The sequence below is a fragment of the Elephantulus edwardii genome, unplaced genomic scaffold (assembly GCF_000299155.1).
Source record: "Elephantulus edwardii isolate Elephantulus edwardi_28Jun2011 unplaced genomic scaffold, EleEdw1.0 scaffold00288, whole genome shotgun sequence".
NCBI lineage: Eukaryota > Metazoa > Chordata > Mammalia > Macroscelidea > Macroscelididae > Elephantulus > Elephantulus edwardii.
This window is the reverse complement of record NW_006400038.1, coordinates 2,829,319-2,842,108: the sequence shown is the minus strand read 5'-3', so window position 1 is coordinate 2,842,108 and position 12,790 is coordinate 2,829,319. Positions and strand designations below refer to the sequence as shown.

General features: G+C 49.1%; 1 protein-coding gene across 2 annotated transcripts in view; it reads left to right on the top strand.

The window, feature by feature from the left end:
• Positions 1–12,691, top strand: part of VGLL4 (vestigial like 4 (Drosophila)) — a 238,315-nt gene extending 225,624 nt beyond the window's left edge. For both annotated transcript variants that reach the window (XM_006900546.1, XM_006900545.1), the window contains exons 3-5: positions 7,699–7,921; positions 11,750–11,873; positions 12,420–12,691. In XM_006900546.1, the coding sequence (XP_006900608.1) occupies positions 7,699–7,921; positions 11,750–11,873; positions 12,420–12,691 (619 nt within the window). The remainder of the gene's footprint in view (positions 1–7,698; positions 7,922–11,749; positions 11,874–12,419) is intronic.
• The last annotated feature ends 99 nt before the right edge of the window (positions 12,692–12,790 follow it).

The following is a 12,790-nucleotide window of genomic DNA, read 5'->3' as shown; positions in this document are numbered from 1 at the left end:
AAGGTGTGTCTGATACAGGCCATGGTCTTTGCAATCACTTGTTATGCATCCGAGAGTTGGACAGTGACTAAGGAGGATAGAAGAATTGATGCCTTTGAGCTGTGGTGCTGGAGAAGAGTATTGAGGGTACCATGGACTGCTAGGAAAACAGATTCATCCTGGAAAGGGATAAATGGGACAGCTCCTTGGAGGCAAGGATTCTGAGGCTCTGTCTGACATACTTTGGACATGTTGTGAGGAGAGACCGGTATGAGGAGAGACCTGGAGAGGGACATCATGCTTGGGATGGTGGAGGGACAGCGCAGGAGGGGAAGGCCCTCTATGAGGTGGATTTATTTGGTGACTGGGGTAATCGGGATGGGAGTGTCAGAGACAGTGTGATAGGCACAGGACAGAGCAGAGTTTCGGGCTTTTGTACATAGGGTCACTATGAGCCGCGAGCGACTCAACGGCACATAATAACAACAAACAAGTAGGGAAAAGGGATCCCTGGTGGCAGAGTATGTGATATATTGGGTTGCTAACCAAAATGCCGATGGGTTTGCTCCATTGGTTGCACCTGTGAGAAAGATGATTGGCCTCTCCTGGCAAACATTTACAGCTGCTGAAAGTAGTTGAAGGCTGCTGGGAGTCAGAATTCTCTCAACTTGACAGCAGTGAGGTTGAGTTTGGAGGAAAAGAGAAAGCCCTGGTGGAATCATGTGTAACTATCTGGTAGTGATGGTGGTGGTTCTTAGGCGGTATCAAGTCATCTACAACTCTTGGTGACCCTTTGACCAGTGGATCTCAGTCCTGCCCCATACTGTGCCATCCTCCCCATCTCTGGTAGTTCAACCTTACCAGCTGCTCCATAGGAGAAAGGCCATCTACTCTCATAAAGAACTGCGATTTGAGAAACCTGATGGAGAACTGCTGTAAGTCAGAATCATTGGGTTGGGATGGCTTGGATTTGGTGTGAACAAATAGGCATCCCTGGGTGATACACATAGTTAAAGTACTTGGCTGCCAGCTATAGAATGTGAACCTTTTCAGTCTGCTCCTCAGCGCTACAGAGGAAGGGCCTGGTGATCTTGGGAGAGTCAGCATTGACAGCCTTGGGCAGCACTTTGTTTCTCATATATAGGTCACAATGACTCCATGCCTTCCTGATGACAACCTTCTTCATTCATGTATGCAGAGGTCACCCTTAGCAGCAGTTGAGGGAAAGTAGTCACATTCCTACACAGTGTGTACAGGAATGCCTGTGACAGGGTTCTGTCCAGTTAAGTGTCATGGAGAGATTGCTGATCCTCACACTCTCACTCATCCATAAGGTTTTCAGTGATCCCGTGGGAGCCAGAGTCCTCCCACTTGGTTAGGACAGGGTTTTTTTCCTCAATTACACTTGGAGGTGCAGTTGGGGGCAGCTTTCTATTTTCCCACAGATGAATTTGAGCTCATCTGGCCTCACCAATTCATGGTTCCTCTTCATGCTGTCACCTCTGGGTACCTCACCTGCTGGCCTGTGGGAAGGCCTGTGGAATTTAAAAACTCCTGACTCAGGCAACCCCTTACATGGCAGAATAGAAGTGGGTTCCAGCAGGTGTTTGGGACTGATTGTCTTGTAACTCAGTCAGCAGGCCTCTCTTCCCCACAGCAGACCAAGTGGTCTTATCTTTCAGTTAGCCTTGGTGTGTGTTAACACCACACAAAAGGATTCCATAGTGTACCATGTGGTGTTAGCTGCCACCTGCAGTAAGCCTGCACATAGTAGAATAAAGACTACTTGGTCCTGTGCCGTCCCTGTGGTTGGTAGTTTGCACACCTGGAACCAGGAGAAGTAGAGAAACCTTCTTGATCGCTAGCACCTGAGCTTTGGAGGTTTCGTCTCCTCAGTTGTAAGAAAATAAATGTGTTTGTTAAGGCCATGCACTCATATTGTTTGAGAGTGTGATCCGTATTTATATACCACTCTCTCAGTCTTTGCTATCACGTCAGAAGTGACTATTAGCTGGCCCATTCAGCTTGGGTTGTCCATCTTTCTTCTGTGGAGTTGTGGTAGATTACCAGAGAGGCAAGCCTTTGGATTAGCAACCTAACTCCCTACTGGTCAATACATCAGGGCTCCCTGTGTTTTCATATACAACAGCCAAACCCCCTGAGTCCTGAGGCTATCCATCAGGATTCTGAGACTGTGAATTGCTAGAGGAGAAGGAGCGTGCCTGTCTTTCTGGTGGTAGATGGGCTTGAACCACAGATGTTTTAGTGGGCACACACAGCTCTGTTTATCCATGTTACATGCTTTTAAGCATGTGCATATACCACTGTTTGTTTTCCTCCTCCTCGGCTGATAAGCATTTGGACAGTCACCACATTTTTTGTTTGTGTCTTGGTGTTGCGTGCAAGGGTTTTCCATTTTCCCAAGTATATATGTTAAGCAAAACTGCTGAGTTGTTCAGTAGACAGTGTTATTCTTTGTGTATGATGCCAGTGTTAGCAGTTGACCTCAGTGATTTACCTTTGCATGTCCTTAGCCACCAGTGCAGGTAAGTGTCTTCTCCTTTGTGGCCTGGCCTTTCCATTTTCTTCAGCCTTGCCTATTAATATCTGTGACCTTCCCCACCTGTCCATCTCCCGTCCTCCCCATCCCACTCCCCAAATCGATAGTTCCTTAGCTCTTGTCTGTACTTAAGCTGTTTCTGTAATTAACAAAACCTTTCCTCTGGACATACTAGGAAGTTCTGGTGGCCTAATGGTAAGGCATTTGCTGACAAACCAGAGGCATGCGATTGGAATCCATGTAGCTGTTCCTTGTGAAAAAGAGAGGCAGTCAACTCCTGTGTACTTACTGCCTTTGAAAACCTACTGGTTGGTCAGCTGTGGGTCACTTCCAACTCGACGGTATATAACAACAACTGGACATAGTAAAAGTGTCTTTATTTGAGTGAAAGTTTACAGAGCAAATTGGTTTTCTATTTGTATAATGTTAATGTATGTTTTGTTTCATGACACTTATTACAATCTCCATGTTGTGGCAGGACTCTCCTTACTTCTTCCCTGTCTTTCTCATTTTTATCCTCTTGCCTGTTCCTTCCAGCCACCCACCTTTTTTTTGAGACCTGATTTATTAAAAATTTTAATTTAACATACAGTAACGTCAGTGAGACCTCAAAGTATGCTTGGTTAAGGGCTACAACAGCCATGCAGGTGGCTATGGGCAGGGCAGCTTCCAGAGGATGAGGGATGAGGCTGGGAGCATGACCTGAGGGGCAGCTCATTGCCTGGGGAGCCCAGGAGAAGGAGGCAGAGACCTAATCTGCCCTAGGCTGTAGGAAGCCAGGAAAGCACCATTTTCTGCAGCACTGACTCAAGTATGAAAGCCTGGATGCCACGTGCAGGGTGCCAGAATGCCTGCTCAGTCCAGTTTAGGAGCTGAGGATCTGTGGTCCCTCCGTGTGGAGGGCACTGGGCCTGAAACTGAGCACACACTGCCACCCCACTTCATGGCTGTCCTCAGCCAAGGGTCAGAGCCAGCGCGGTCTGTTCCCCTGGGCCCGTTGTCAGCCGAAGACAGACAAGCTTCAGACTCTGCTGTTGTTGCAGCTGTGATAGATACCTGTGATGAGATGGAGAATGGACTTACAGATGGACAGGCCCCAAGGTGCCTTGACCCCTCACTCAAGTACTGTGTCTGCCTGCTTTTCCCCTCTGTGGCGTCTGCAGCTGCGTGAACCACATCCCACACAAGGAGTGCTTACCTCTGAACTCTGCCACAGGTTGTCACTGCCCACACCAGCCTCAGTCAGATGCTCAGCCATACTGCCATCCCCGAATGCCCTCCCCAGTTACCTGGCAGTGGGGATGCTGTGTGAGGTAGTGGACTATGGCAGTCTGAAGTGCTCCTCCTGGGTCCAGCACTGTGACATCAATGTCCACCTGAGGGAACACATCCAGATTGTGTTTCTTGATCTGGTGGGTACTCAATAGCTGCTGGTAGGTGTCCCCATTCAGTCAGTGCAGTCAGAGGTGGCTCGTTAGGTCATTGACACCAGGAAGCTTCTCTTTCTGGCTATGCTGCTGAATATCATTTACATCTTCCAGTGTCATGCCAGCTGGGGCCATGCATCGTCACCTCATTGATAAGGGTGGTGCAATCTCTCTAGGCAAGTATGTCGATGTCTTGGGAGGTGACGAGTCGACCAGTTTGCTGCTGAGGAAGTTGTGCTATGTCCTGGCCCCCAGCAGTGCCCATGGCGTGCACCATTCAGCTCCATGGTCTGCAAGGAAGCTTTGTTCAAACTTCTTGGCCTTCTGTGCCTGGTTGGCCTAGAGCCTTGGGGTACACTGAGGTGGAAGAGAATCAGCGTCACTGGGATGGCCATGTCAGGCTCTCTCAAAGTGTCCATGGGCTGGGGCAAGTGTGCTGACTGTATTAGGCCTACCACAACAGTGAAGCAGCCAGGAGAGTCATGAGGCAATCCTTGGTGAGGCAGCCACCACTGATTGGCCGTCTGCTACACTGCATTGAGACATTTTGGTCCTGTTGAATTTTTGAGCAGACAGCCACCAGGCCTTCCTGTCTTCTGAGCTTTATCCTTGGGCAAGGGCGGCTTTTTCTGTGTTGTTGTTACATGCCATCTAGTCAACTCTAATTCTTAATGACACTATGTACAACAGCTCTGAACCCTGTTCTTTCTTTAGCCATCCTCATTGTCCTTTACACACTTAGTTCATTACCTCAGTCACGGAGTCTATCCATCTTATCCTGGGTCTTCCTCTCCTGTACTTTCCCTCCATCCTTCTAAGCATGATGTCCCTCTTCAAAGACAAGGAACAAGGATGGCCCCTCCTTGCAGCATAGAGACTGAAAATCCTTTCTTCCAGCTTTCATCCTCTCCAGAAAAGACTTGTTCTCTTGGCAGTCCCCAGCTCTTGTTCCAGCACCACAACTCAAAGGCATTAATTCTTTGGTCATCCTTAGTTTTATCCAGCTCCCTGATGCATAGCAAGTAACTTCGAAGACCATGACCTGGATCAGGCATACTGTAAGCTCTAGACTGACATACATCGTTGCTCATTCGTACTCTGGAGAAGTCCCTAACAACAGATTTTTTTTTAGTGCAGTTTGTCTTTTGATTTGTAACAGTGGCCTAAAGCTGTGAGGCTCAAGGTTGAGGGGCCTCTGAGCACATTTTGAAAAGTATTCTGATTGTATTCTCCTATTCACCTGGATTATAACCTTTTGACTTCCCTAACATGGTTCTGTGTGGTCTGTGAGCTATTGCATTTGAATTTGAATCAGCAAAACAGTTGGTTTGTGTTGAGATGAAAGAGGTAGGGAATTGTGGGAGGCATGTCTCACATCATGGAAATTGGTTTTGTGTTATTGATATTGTTGACAGGGACAGTTCCCCTTTGTGAAATTGATAAAGATAAGACATGGCCTTCCCCACATGGCCTTTGCTATTTTTACAGTTGGCCCTTATGTGTGGGAAGGATCAGAGGCTGGCACATGGATAACTGGTTGATCTCGTTGACATCCAGCCACCATGGAGCTCTTAAGCACAGTGGACATCTGTCTGAACTTAAACCTTTTTGCCTGGATATGGACCCTTCTGCCAGGTGCAGCCTGGCTTCATGAAAAGCCACTCTGCCCTTCAGAAATGTTCTGTGTGTTTGGAACAGAACTGAGTTGGACTCTGCCTCATTCCCCTGGGTAAAAGTCATTTCCATACAACGTGTTCATATACGCTACTCAGCAAAACTTTACAGGTGGCCACAGAACACTTCCTCAGAAACTTGAGCTGCAGTGTTGACCCTTGTCCATGTTCCCTCCTCCAACCCAGTTCAGGCCCAGACACATTCATTTATGGCAGCCACCTTAGTGACATGCAGTAAAGGCTTAGGGGTGTCCCATAATGCATCTCCAAGGCTTACTCTCACCAGGAGAACACCTGGCTCATCATGCGTGGGCGAAGTCTCACTTTACAGTATGTGGGATTCAGACCACCTTTCTATCCAGCATTGAAATGTTTCAGGGTTTTCAGCTCAGAGAAGCTGTGGGAACATGTTTGCATCCTCAGAAAGCTTGATCCTAGAGGCTACCGTAAGAGGGCCTCTGCTCTTTTCCTTCCTTTCTGTTTCCCCTTCCCACAGGGCTGACTGTTACCCTCTGTTGTGAATGGGATGTCCCCAGGTTGGGCCAGGAGGCCACATAGCACAGTGACAGGTCTTGCAAGAACTACCTTCAAGGCATAAGGTGTACGTGGGCTTCAGTTGGTGCCCTTCATCCCAATGAGGATCGCAAACTTAGTATCAGACAGGATGCTTGAGCTTGGGTCTGCTATCCCCAAAGCACAATGACTAGTGAGAGGCAGGCCTGGCTGTGATTCACTAGAGAGAAATGGGCAAACAGTGTCTAGAATCTGTAAGCTCTGGGAATCAGGAAAGTGAGCTGAAAATGTGAATAATGTTTAATTGTGCTGAACTAGCCCATGAGTCCTTTAGGTTGTTTCTGCTGTGGTTTTGTTTCTGTTTTGAGTTGATTACTAATGCCACTACTATTGGCTTTCAGTTTACAGTGTGAAAACAAGCATTTACCATCAAGTTGGCTAGCTCCCTGGGCCTGTGTGTTGGTTTTCCATAGGATTTTTGAATGGAGCTTGCTAGACCTTTCCTCAGAGATCCTCCTGAGTACTCTGGAACACCCAGGCCTTCAGTCAGCAGCCACATGGTAATTGCTTTCACCATCCAGCTAGTTTACCCAGAGGCCTCTCTGGATGACCCGTCTTTAGCATAGCCCGCTCTTTATCTGTCTGCCTGGTGAGCTGGGCAGTCTTGAGCAGTTCGCCTCTTTGGGCATCACTTTCTTCTGTGAAATGGTTTTGTAATCACTTTCTTTTGGGATCTTTGGTTTGTCATTTTTGCTGCATTGTGGTGACTTGTGTGTTGCTGTCATGCTGGAAGCTGTGTGGAAGGCAGTGTGGCGCTTTCTCAAAAAGTTGCAAATAGAGACCCAGCAATTCCACTACTGGGAATATATCCTAAAGAAACCATAACTGCCACCCAAGCAGATATATGCACACCCATGTTTATCGCAGCTTGGTTCACAATAGCAAAGACTTGGAAACACCCTAAGTGCCTATCAACAAACAGAGAAGCTGCGGTTTATTCACACAAAGGAATACTATGCAGCATTGAAAAACAAGGAACTCATGAAATAGTAACCACAATGGGTGACCCTAGAGGACATTATGCTGAGTGAAACATCTCAGTCACAAAAGAACAAATACTGAATAGTTCGTTTTTTAAAGAGAAGTCACTGAAGTAATTTATTATATTTTTTTTATTAGAATACTTGTTCAGTATAATTAAAGCATAATGAGTACTCTGGCAGCAAAGGGAGAAGTCACCAGGTGTGCACCTTCTAGGGAGGCTGGTGCCAGTGTCAGGGAAATGAGTGCTGACACTCAGGTCTGTGTTTGTTGTGTTATCCTCTAGTAGATGGACACATGATGGCACCTTCAGTTCCTCTCCTTAATTGGCTCAGAAATGATTTGTGGCTTTGAAAATGAGATGATAATAAGATTAGTATTTACTTACTGCATGATAAAAGTCAAATGAAATCATGGCTAGGTTGTACCTGGCACGCAGTCACTCTCCCCCTAACCATTCAGAAAATGCTGGATGTTCCCATCTGAGTATCCATTCCTCTTTCAGGAATAAGACAGCTAACGGTGACTGCCGGAAAGACCACCGGGAACGTAGCCGCAGCCCTGTTGAGCGTGCAGTGGCCCCCACCATGAGCCTGCACAGCAGCCACCTATACACATCCATCCCCACCCTCAGCCTGGACCAGCCCCTTGCCCTGACCAAGAACAGCACAGAGCCCAATAGGCCGATGGGTGTCTCACCCACCCTGGCCCCAGCCGAACGGCAGCAGGTAAGTTTGGGCACTCTGTAGGGAGGGGCAGGTGCAGGCCCCCTTCAAACTCCCCAAGCACCTGAGCCTTTTCCCGAGGGCTCCTCAAGGTCTGACTCTGGCCTGAAACAGCCCAGCTTGGTGAGGAGACAGCCACAGACAAGACAGTTAATGTCGGTCTCTTTCCTCCCATAATAGAAGGCCTCTCTGTAATGGTTTTCCAGCAGCCTTTGTTGGTGAGCTTTTCTATTAGGATCAATGGGTTTTCTTCACAGAAAGCCCACATTTACCTGCTTGAAGGCCACACAGGCAGAACTAATCTCAAACTGCTGTGCTTAAGGGTGAAACACTATAAAGTTAGTGGTGAGTGAGATTTCCAGGAAATGTCAAGGATGGCACAGGATAGAACAGGATTCAGCTCTTTGATTGATAGGGTCTCTGTGAGTTGTACTCAACTAGAAGGCACTGAACACCAAAAACAAGGTGAGGAAAGACTAGGGAGCTAGGGAGCTATCTGATGGTCTAGTGTTAAGAATCTATGCTGCAATCCCAAAGGCACATGGTTTGAATCCACCAAGCTGCTCCATAAGAGAAGGATGGGCAGTCTCCTCCTGTGAGATTAACTCCTTTGAAAACTGTCCGGAGAGTCAGCTGTGGGTCAGTTACAACTCTGCAGTATACAATGACAAGGGAAAATAAGGAAATGAGATTTTTACTTAATAAAGAGAGCTTGTCTGGTCGAAAACATAACTCTTACATACAAGTGGGGCTCTTGGGGAAGCACCCAGTGGAGAGAGGCTGCAGCAGTGGGCAGTGAGGGTGGCTGTGCAGAACTGGTGCAGCCTATTAGAGCCTCTGGCCTGGCCCAGCTGCAGCCTGACTGCTGCTTGGCCAGTGCTGTTGAATGGTCATGGCACAGTCTGCACAGTCTGCCCTGATCTCACCATCGGTTCAGAGAGCTAGTTTTGTGAAGTGGATCACTAGGCCTTTTCTTCCTCATTTTAATCTAAAGATTGCACTGATGCGTGTTCATTGCCACAGCAGTGCATAGACCTCCCTGGGGGTGCATGACAGCTGTACCTGAGGTTCTCTGGTTGTTTGCCAAGCTTGGTCCTGCATGGATGGGTTTTTCGCCCCCCAGTCACCTTCCCTAGATGTCTCCTCAGCCCTTCATAACCACACTTTCTCCTTTGCCATTTTTGTTAATAGGTGTGTTTGCAATTAGAGAAGGCATGCTGAAATCAAGGGAGTAAACTTTTTAGGTAATAAGGATTTGATACAGTTACATGGGACACCTATATCCCAGGTGGTAGGATTAGGAGGGTGAAGCCCTGATTGTCACAGTTGGACAAGCAGAGTGTCCTGTAATGAGGGTGGCAGCTTCTGAAGAAACTTTTTTGTTTGGAAATCCTGGTGGACCAGACATGTTCCACAGGTCACAGAGGGTTAGATTGGCCCTCTGAGTGGAAGGCCTGAGGAAATGGCTGTTTCAGGGAGGGGTGGAGCCCAAAGAGGTGTCCTATGTGTGCAGGTACTTTTTTCTGAGGGCTGTGCTGGGCTCTGCTCTTGACCAGGCTTGTCTGCAGGGCCTCCTGGTATTGGGGGTGGGGATTCAGGTTCATGGGAGTTCAGAGTTGCACATCCTTCCTCGGAGCCCTTGTGTTACAACCCAGTGTGCTTCAGTTATCCCTTCAGCAAAAATGTCCACATTGCCTGTGATCCTGGGAACACACTGTTTGGTTAGGTACTGCAGACTAGAGAGCCTGGCTCAACTAGGCTCAGACATGGAAGGGAGTTCTCTTGCAGGACCCTGGGCGTCTCCCAGAACCAGGTTGGGGGTGCGGCCGGGCTCCAGAAGGAAGGGGGTATGCCTGGAGTGCTGGATAGAAGGCAGGACGTGCTTCTTCCTGGCCCAGTCTCTGCCTACAGCTCCCTCCACTGGGCGAGCCTCATATCCTACACAGGCAGCTGTTTCTCAGGCCTCAAATGGTTTCTATCCCTAGGTCTTAAGTCTCTTACCAAGTCGGCTGGGCCCAAGTACAACCCAGAGTCAGGTTTCTACTGCAGTCTTAGAACTGTGGCCACAGAGGAGACACTGTCTCTCTTTAAAACCTGCTGCCTGGGCCCTGTTAGGTGGGTGGAGGACCTTCTCAGAGGGAATGGGAGTGGCCCTTGAGAAGGTGGTCTCTGAGCCCCACCTGTCCTCCCAATGTCACCCACCAACTCCTGTCAGCTCACCAGCACTCATCAGGTGCTGTCACCACAGTTCTATGTGAAGAAACAGCAGCTTAGGGGAGTAACAGCTTTTCCCAGGTCTGGCCTGCCCTCCCTCTGCATGGTCTCTTTGTTCAGACCTGGAAAAATCATACAAAGTCCTGGTGGCTTAAATCCCTGGTCATTGTACCTCATGTACAGCTGTTACCTGTTACTGAAGGCTTGAGTGTTAGGACATGAAAAGAGGTTCAGTGGAGCTTTTAGACTAGGAAAAGAAGGCCTGGTAACCTACTGAAAGTCTGCCACCAATAACCAGAAAACCCGTGGCTTACACTGTTGGATCTCAGGTCACCATGAGCTGGGGCCAGCTGGACAGCAGATGACTAGATTTCAACAGGGTTTTTAATGTTAGAGAAAAAAGCCTTAGTAATCTTTTAAAAATTGTTACTGTTATGTGCTGTGAAGTCAACTACAACTCACAGAGACCCTAAGTACAACAGACTGGACCCTTGCGCTATCTTGTGCTATCCTCATTATCTCTGATATGCTTGAACCCATTGTTACTAAGTCCATTTCTCTGCCCCACCGCAACCCCTCAAGATATGTGTTTTCTTGTTAGATATAAGCATGTTTTGTCCCAGTTGTTCTGTGGACTCTCATACCAGTCTGCCACACTTTTTATAGAGCTGTGGGGTTTTTTGTCCCTCCACGCATGCATTCTGCTCATCTAGGAAGAATTGATGTGCAGCCACTATCAGCCAGGGAGCAGACTCAGGCAGGGCTACTCTGATCAGCCTGTGTATTTCTCCACCATTCCTGGGCCAGGGTGTGGAGGTAGCTTTGCTGGAATCTGAGGAGGAAGTTCACAGACATTTTCTGACCCATGGAATGCACTAGGGTCTGGGGATCCAGCAGACAGACACTGTTCCAGCTCTTGTGTCACTCCCTGGCTCTGGGCACCTGGGAGGACAGGCTGATCTACCGACTGCTGGGGCCAGAGGTGGCAGGCAGAGGAAGCAGGTGGAGGTCATCACTTTTTGAGGGTCTCTGCAAAGGTTTTTAAGGATGTCTGGAGCTCACTGGGACAGGCAGGTTGGGTGCTGTGGGTGAAAGGGCAGCTTGAGTGGGAGATATATACACTTAGATATTTTACATGTCTTCATCTCCATTGTGATTTGGATGATCACAGTAGAAACAAGTTGGGGCTAGTTTTGACTACACACAAAAATGAGTTGATTGGAAGGGTGTGGGGATGGGGAAGAACCAGGACATGCCTGGAGTAAGCCTGAAGGGCAACCCAGGAGGGCTTGGAATCCAGCTCACAGCCCTTAAGTGACTCAGTTCCAAACTCCCTATGTTTGCTTTCATTCACAGAGAGAGAGAGAGAGAGACATTGAACAGCCTCACCTTTGTCACTTGTCCCCCTCTGATTCAGAGGACCAGGCAGGGTTACATTGCAGAGAAAGGGCAGACAGGAGTGGACTGTGCCAACCGGCGAGTCCCCAGCCCCTGGCTGGTTCAGGAATCGGTTCAGGTGGGATCCAGGACAGTCGTCTTTATGTCATCATTCATGTTGGCAGTGGGGTGCTGGGCTGGTGGTGCTCTGACATGGCCCCTTGCTCCCCTTTCTTCCAGAACCGGCCCTCTGTCATCACATGTGCCTCTGCCAGCAACCGCAACTGCAACCTCTCCCACTGCCCCATGGTGCACAGTGGCTGTGTGGCTTCCCTGCCCACCAGCTACCGGAGACCCCTGAATAGTGAGTGCTTCTGTGGGCTTGGGGATCTGGTTGGGGGATCTCTTCACCCCAGGCTAGAGAGTGAAGCAACCAGTCCCCAAGTGGGCTGCCTCCCCACTGAGGCTGGAGAGGTCTGTTTATTGAGCACATTTGTGTCCAGCAGGGTGAGGAGGACATGGGCTTCAATGTCCTGCTTCTCACACCCCAGGCGGCGTGAACACAGCACTAAATTGTGACATTAACACGTTGCTGCACACTTAAATTGACTACCATGCTTAGAAACACTTTTTTTTTCTTTTTCTGTCATTTGTGGCAACGTTATAAGTACTGAGTTCTCACCTCAGCCTGGTGCAGTAGATATGCCACTACGTCTCTCAGTCTGGGAAATCAGTCTGTCCAGGTACCCACTAAGGTGGAGAAGGCCGTGCCATCCAGAGCTTACAAGGCCGCACGTCCTGCTTGGCTTCTGTGCACCAGGACTACACCTCCTGGCTGCAGGCCCTCAGTGGTTGGGATGGTAGCCCCACGGCTGTCCACAGGGCTGATCACTCACCTCCTCTCCTTTAGCAGCCACCACCTGTGATCCGGTGGTGGAGGAGCATTTCCGCAGGAGCCTGGGCAAGAACTACAAGGAGCCTGAGCCAGCACCCAACTCCGTGTCAATCACTGGCTCCGTGGATGACCACTTTGCCAAAGCCCTTGGCGACACGTGGCTTCAGATCAAAGCAGCCAAGGATGGTGCCTCTAGTAGCCCGGAGCCAGCCTCCCGGAGGGGCCAGCCCACCAGCCCCTCAAGCCACATGGTCAGCCACAGCCACTCTCCTTCTGTGGTCTCATGAACAGGGCCCACTGGACACGCGAGGAGCTTCGCGGTCTGCCAGGCTTTGAACAGTCAGCTCTTCAAACAACAGAACATGTTCGGGCGGGGGTGGGGGGTG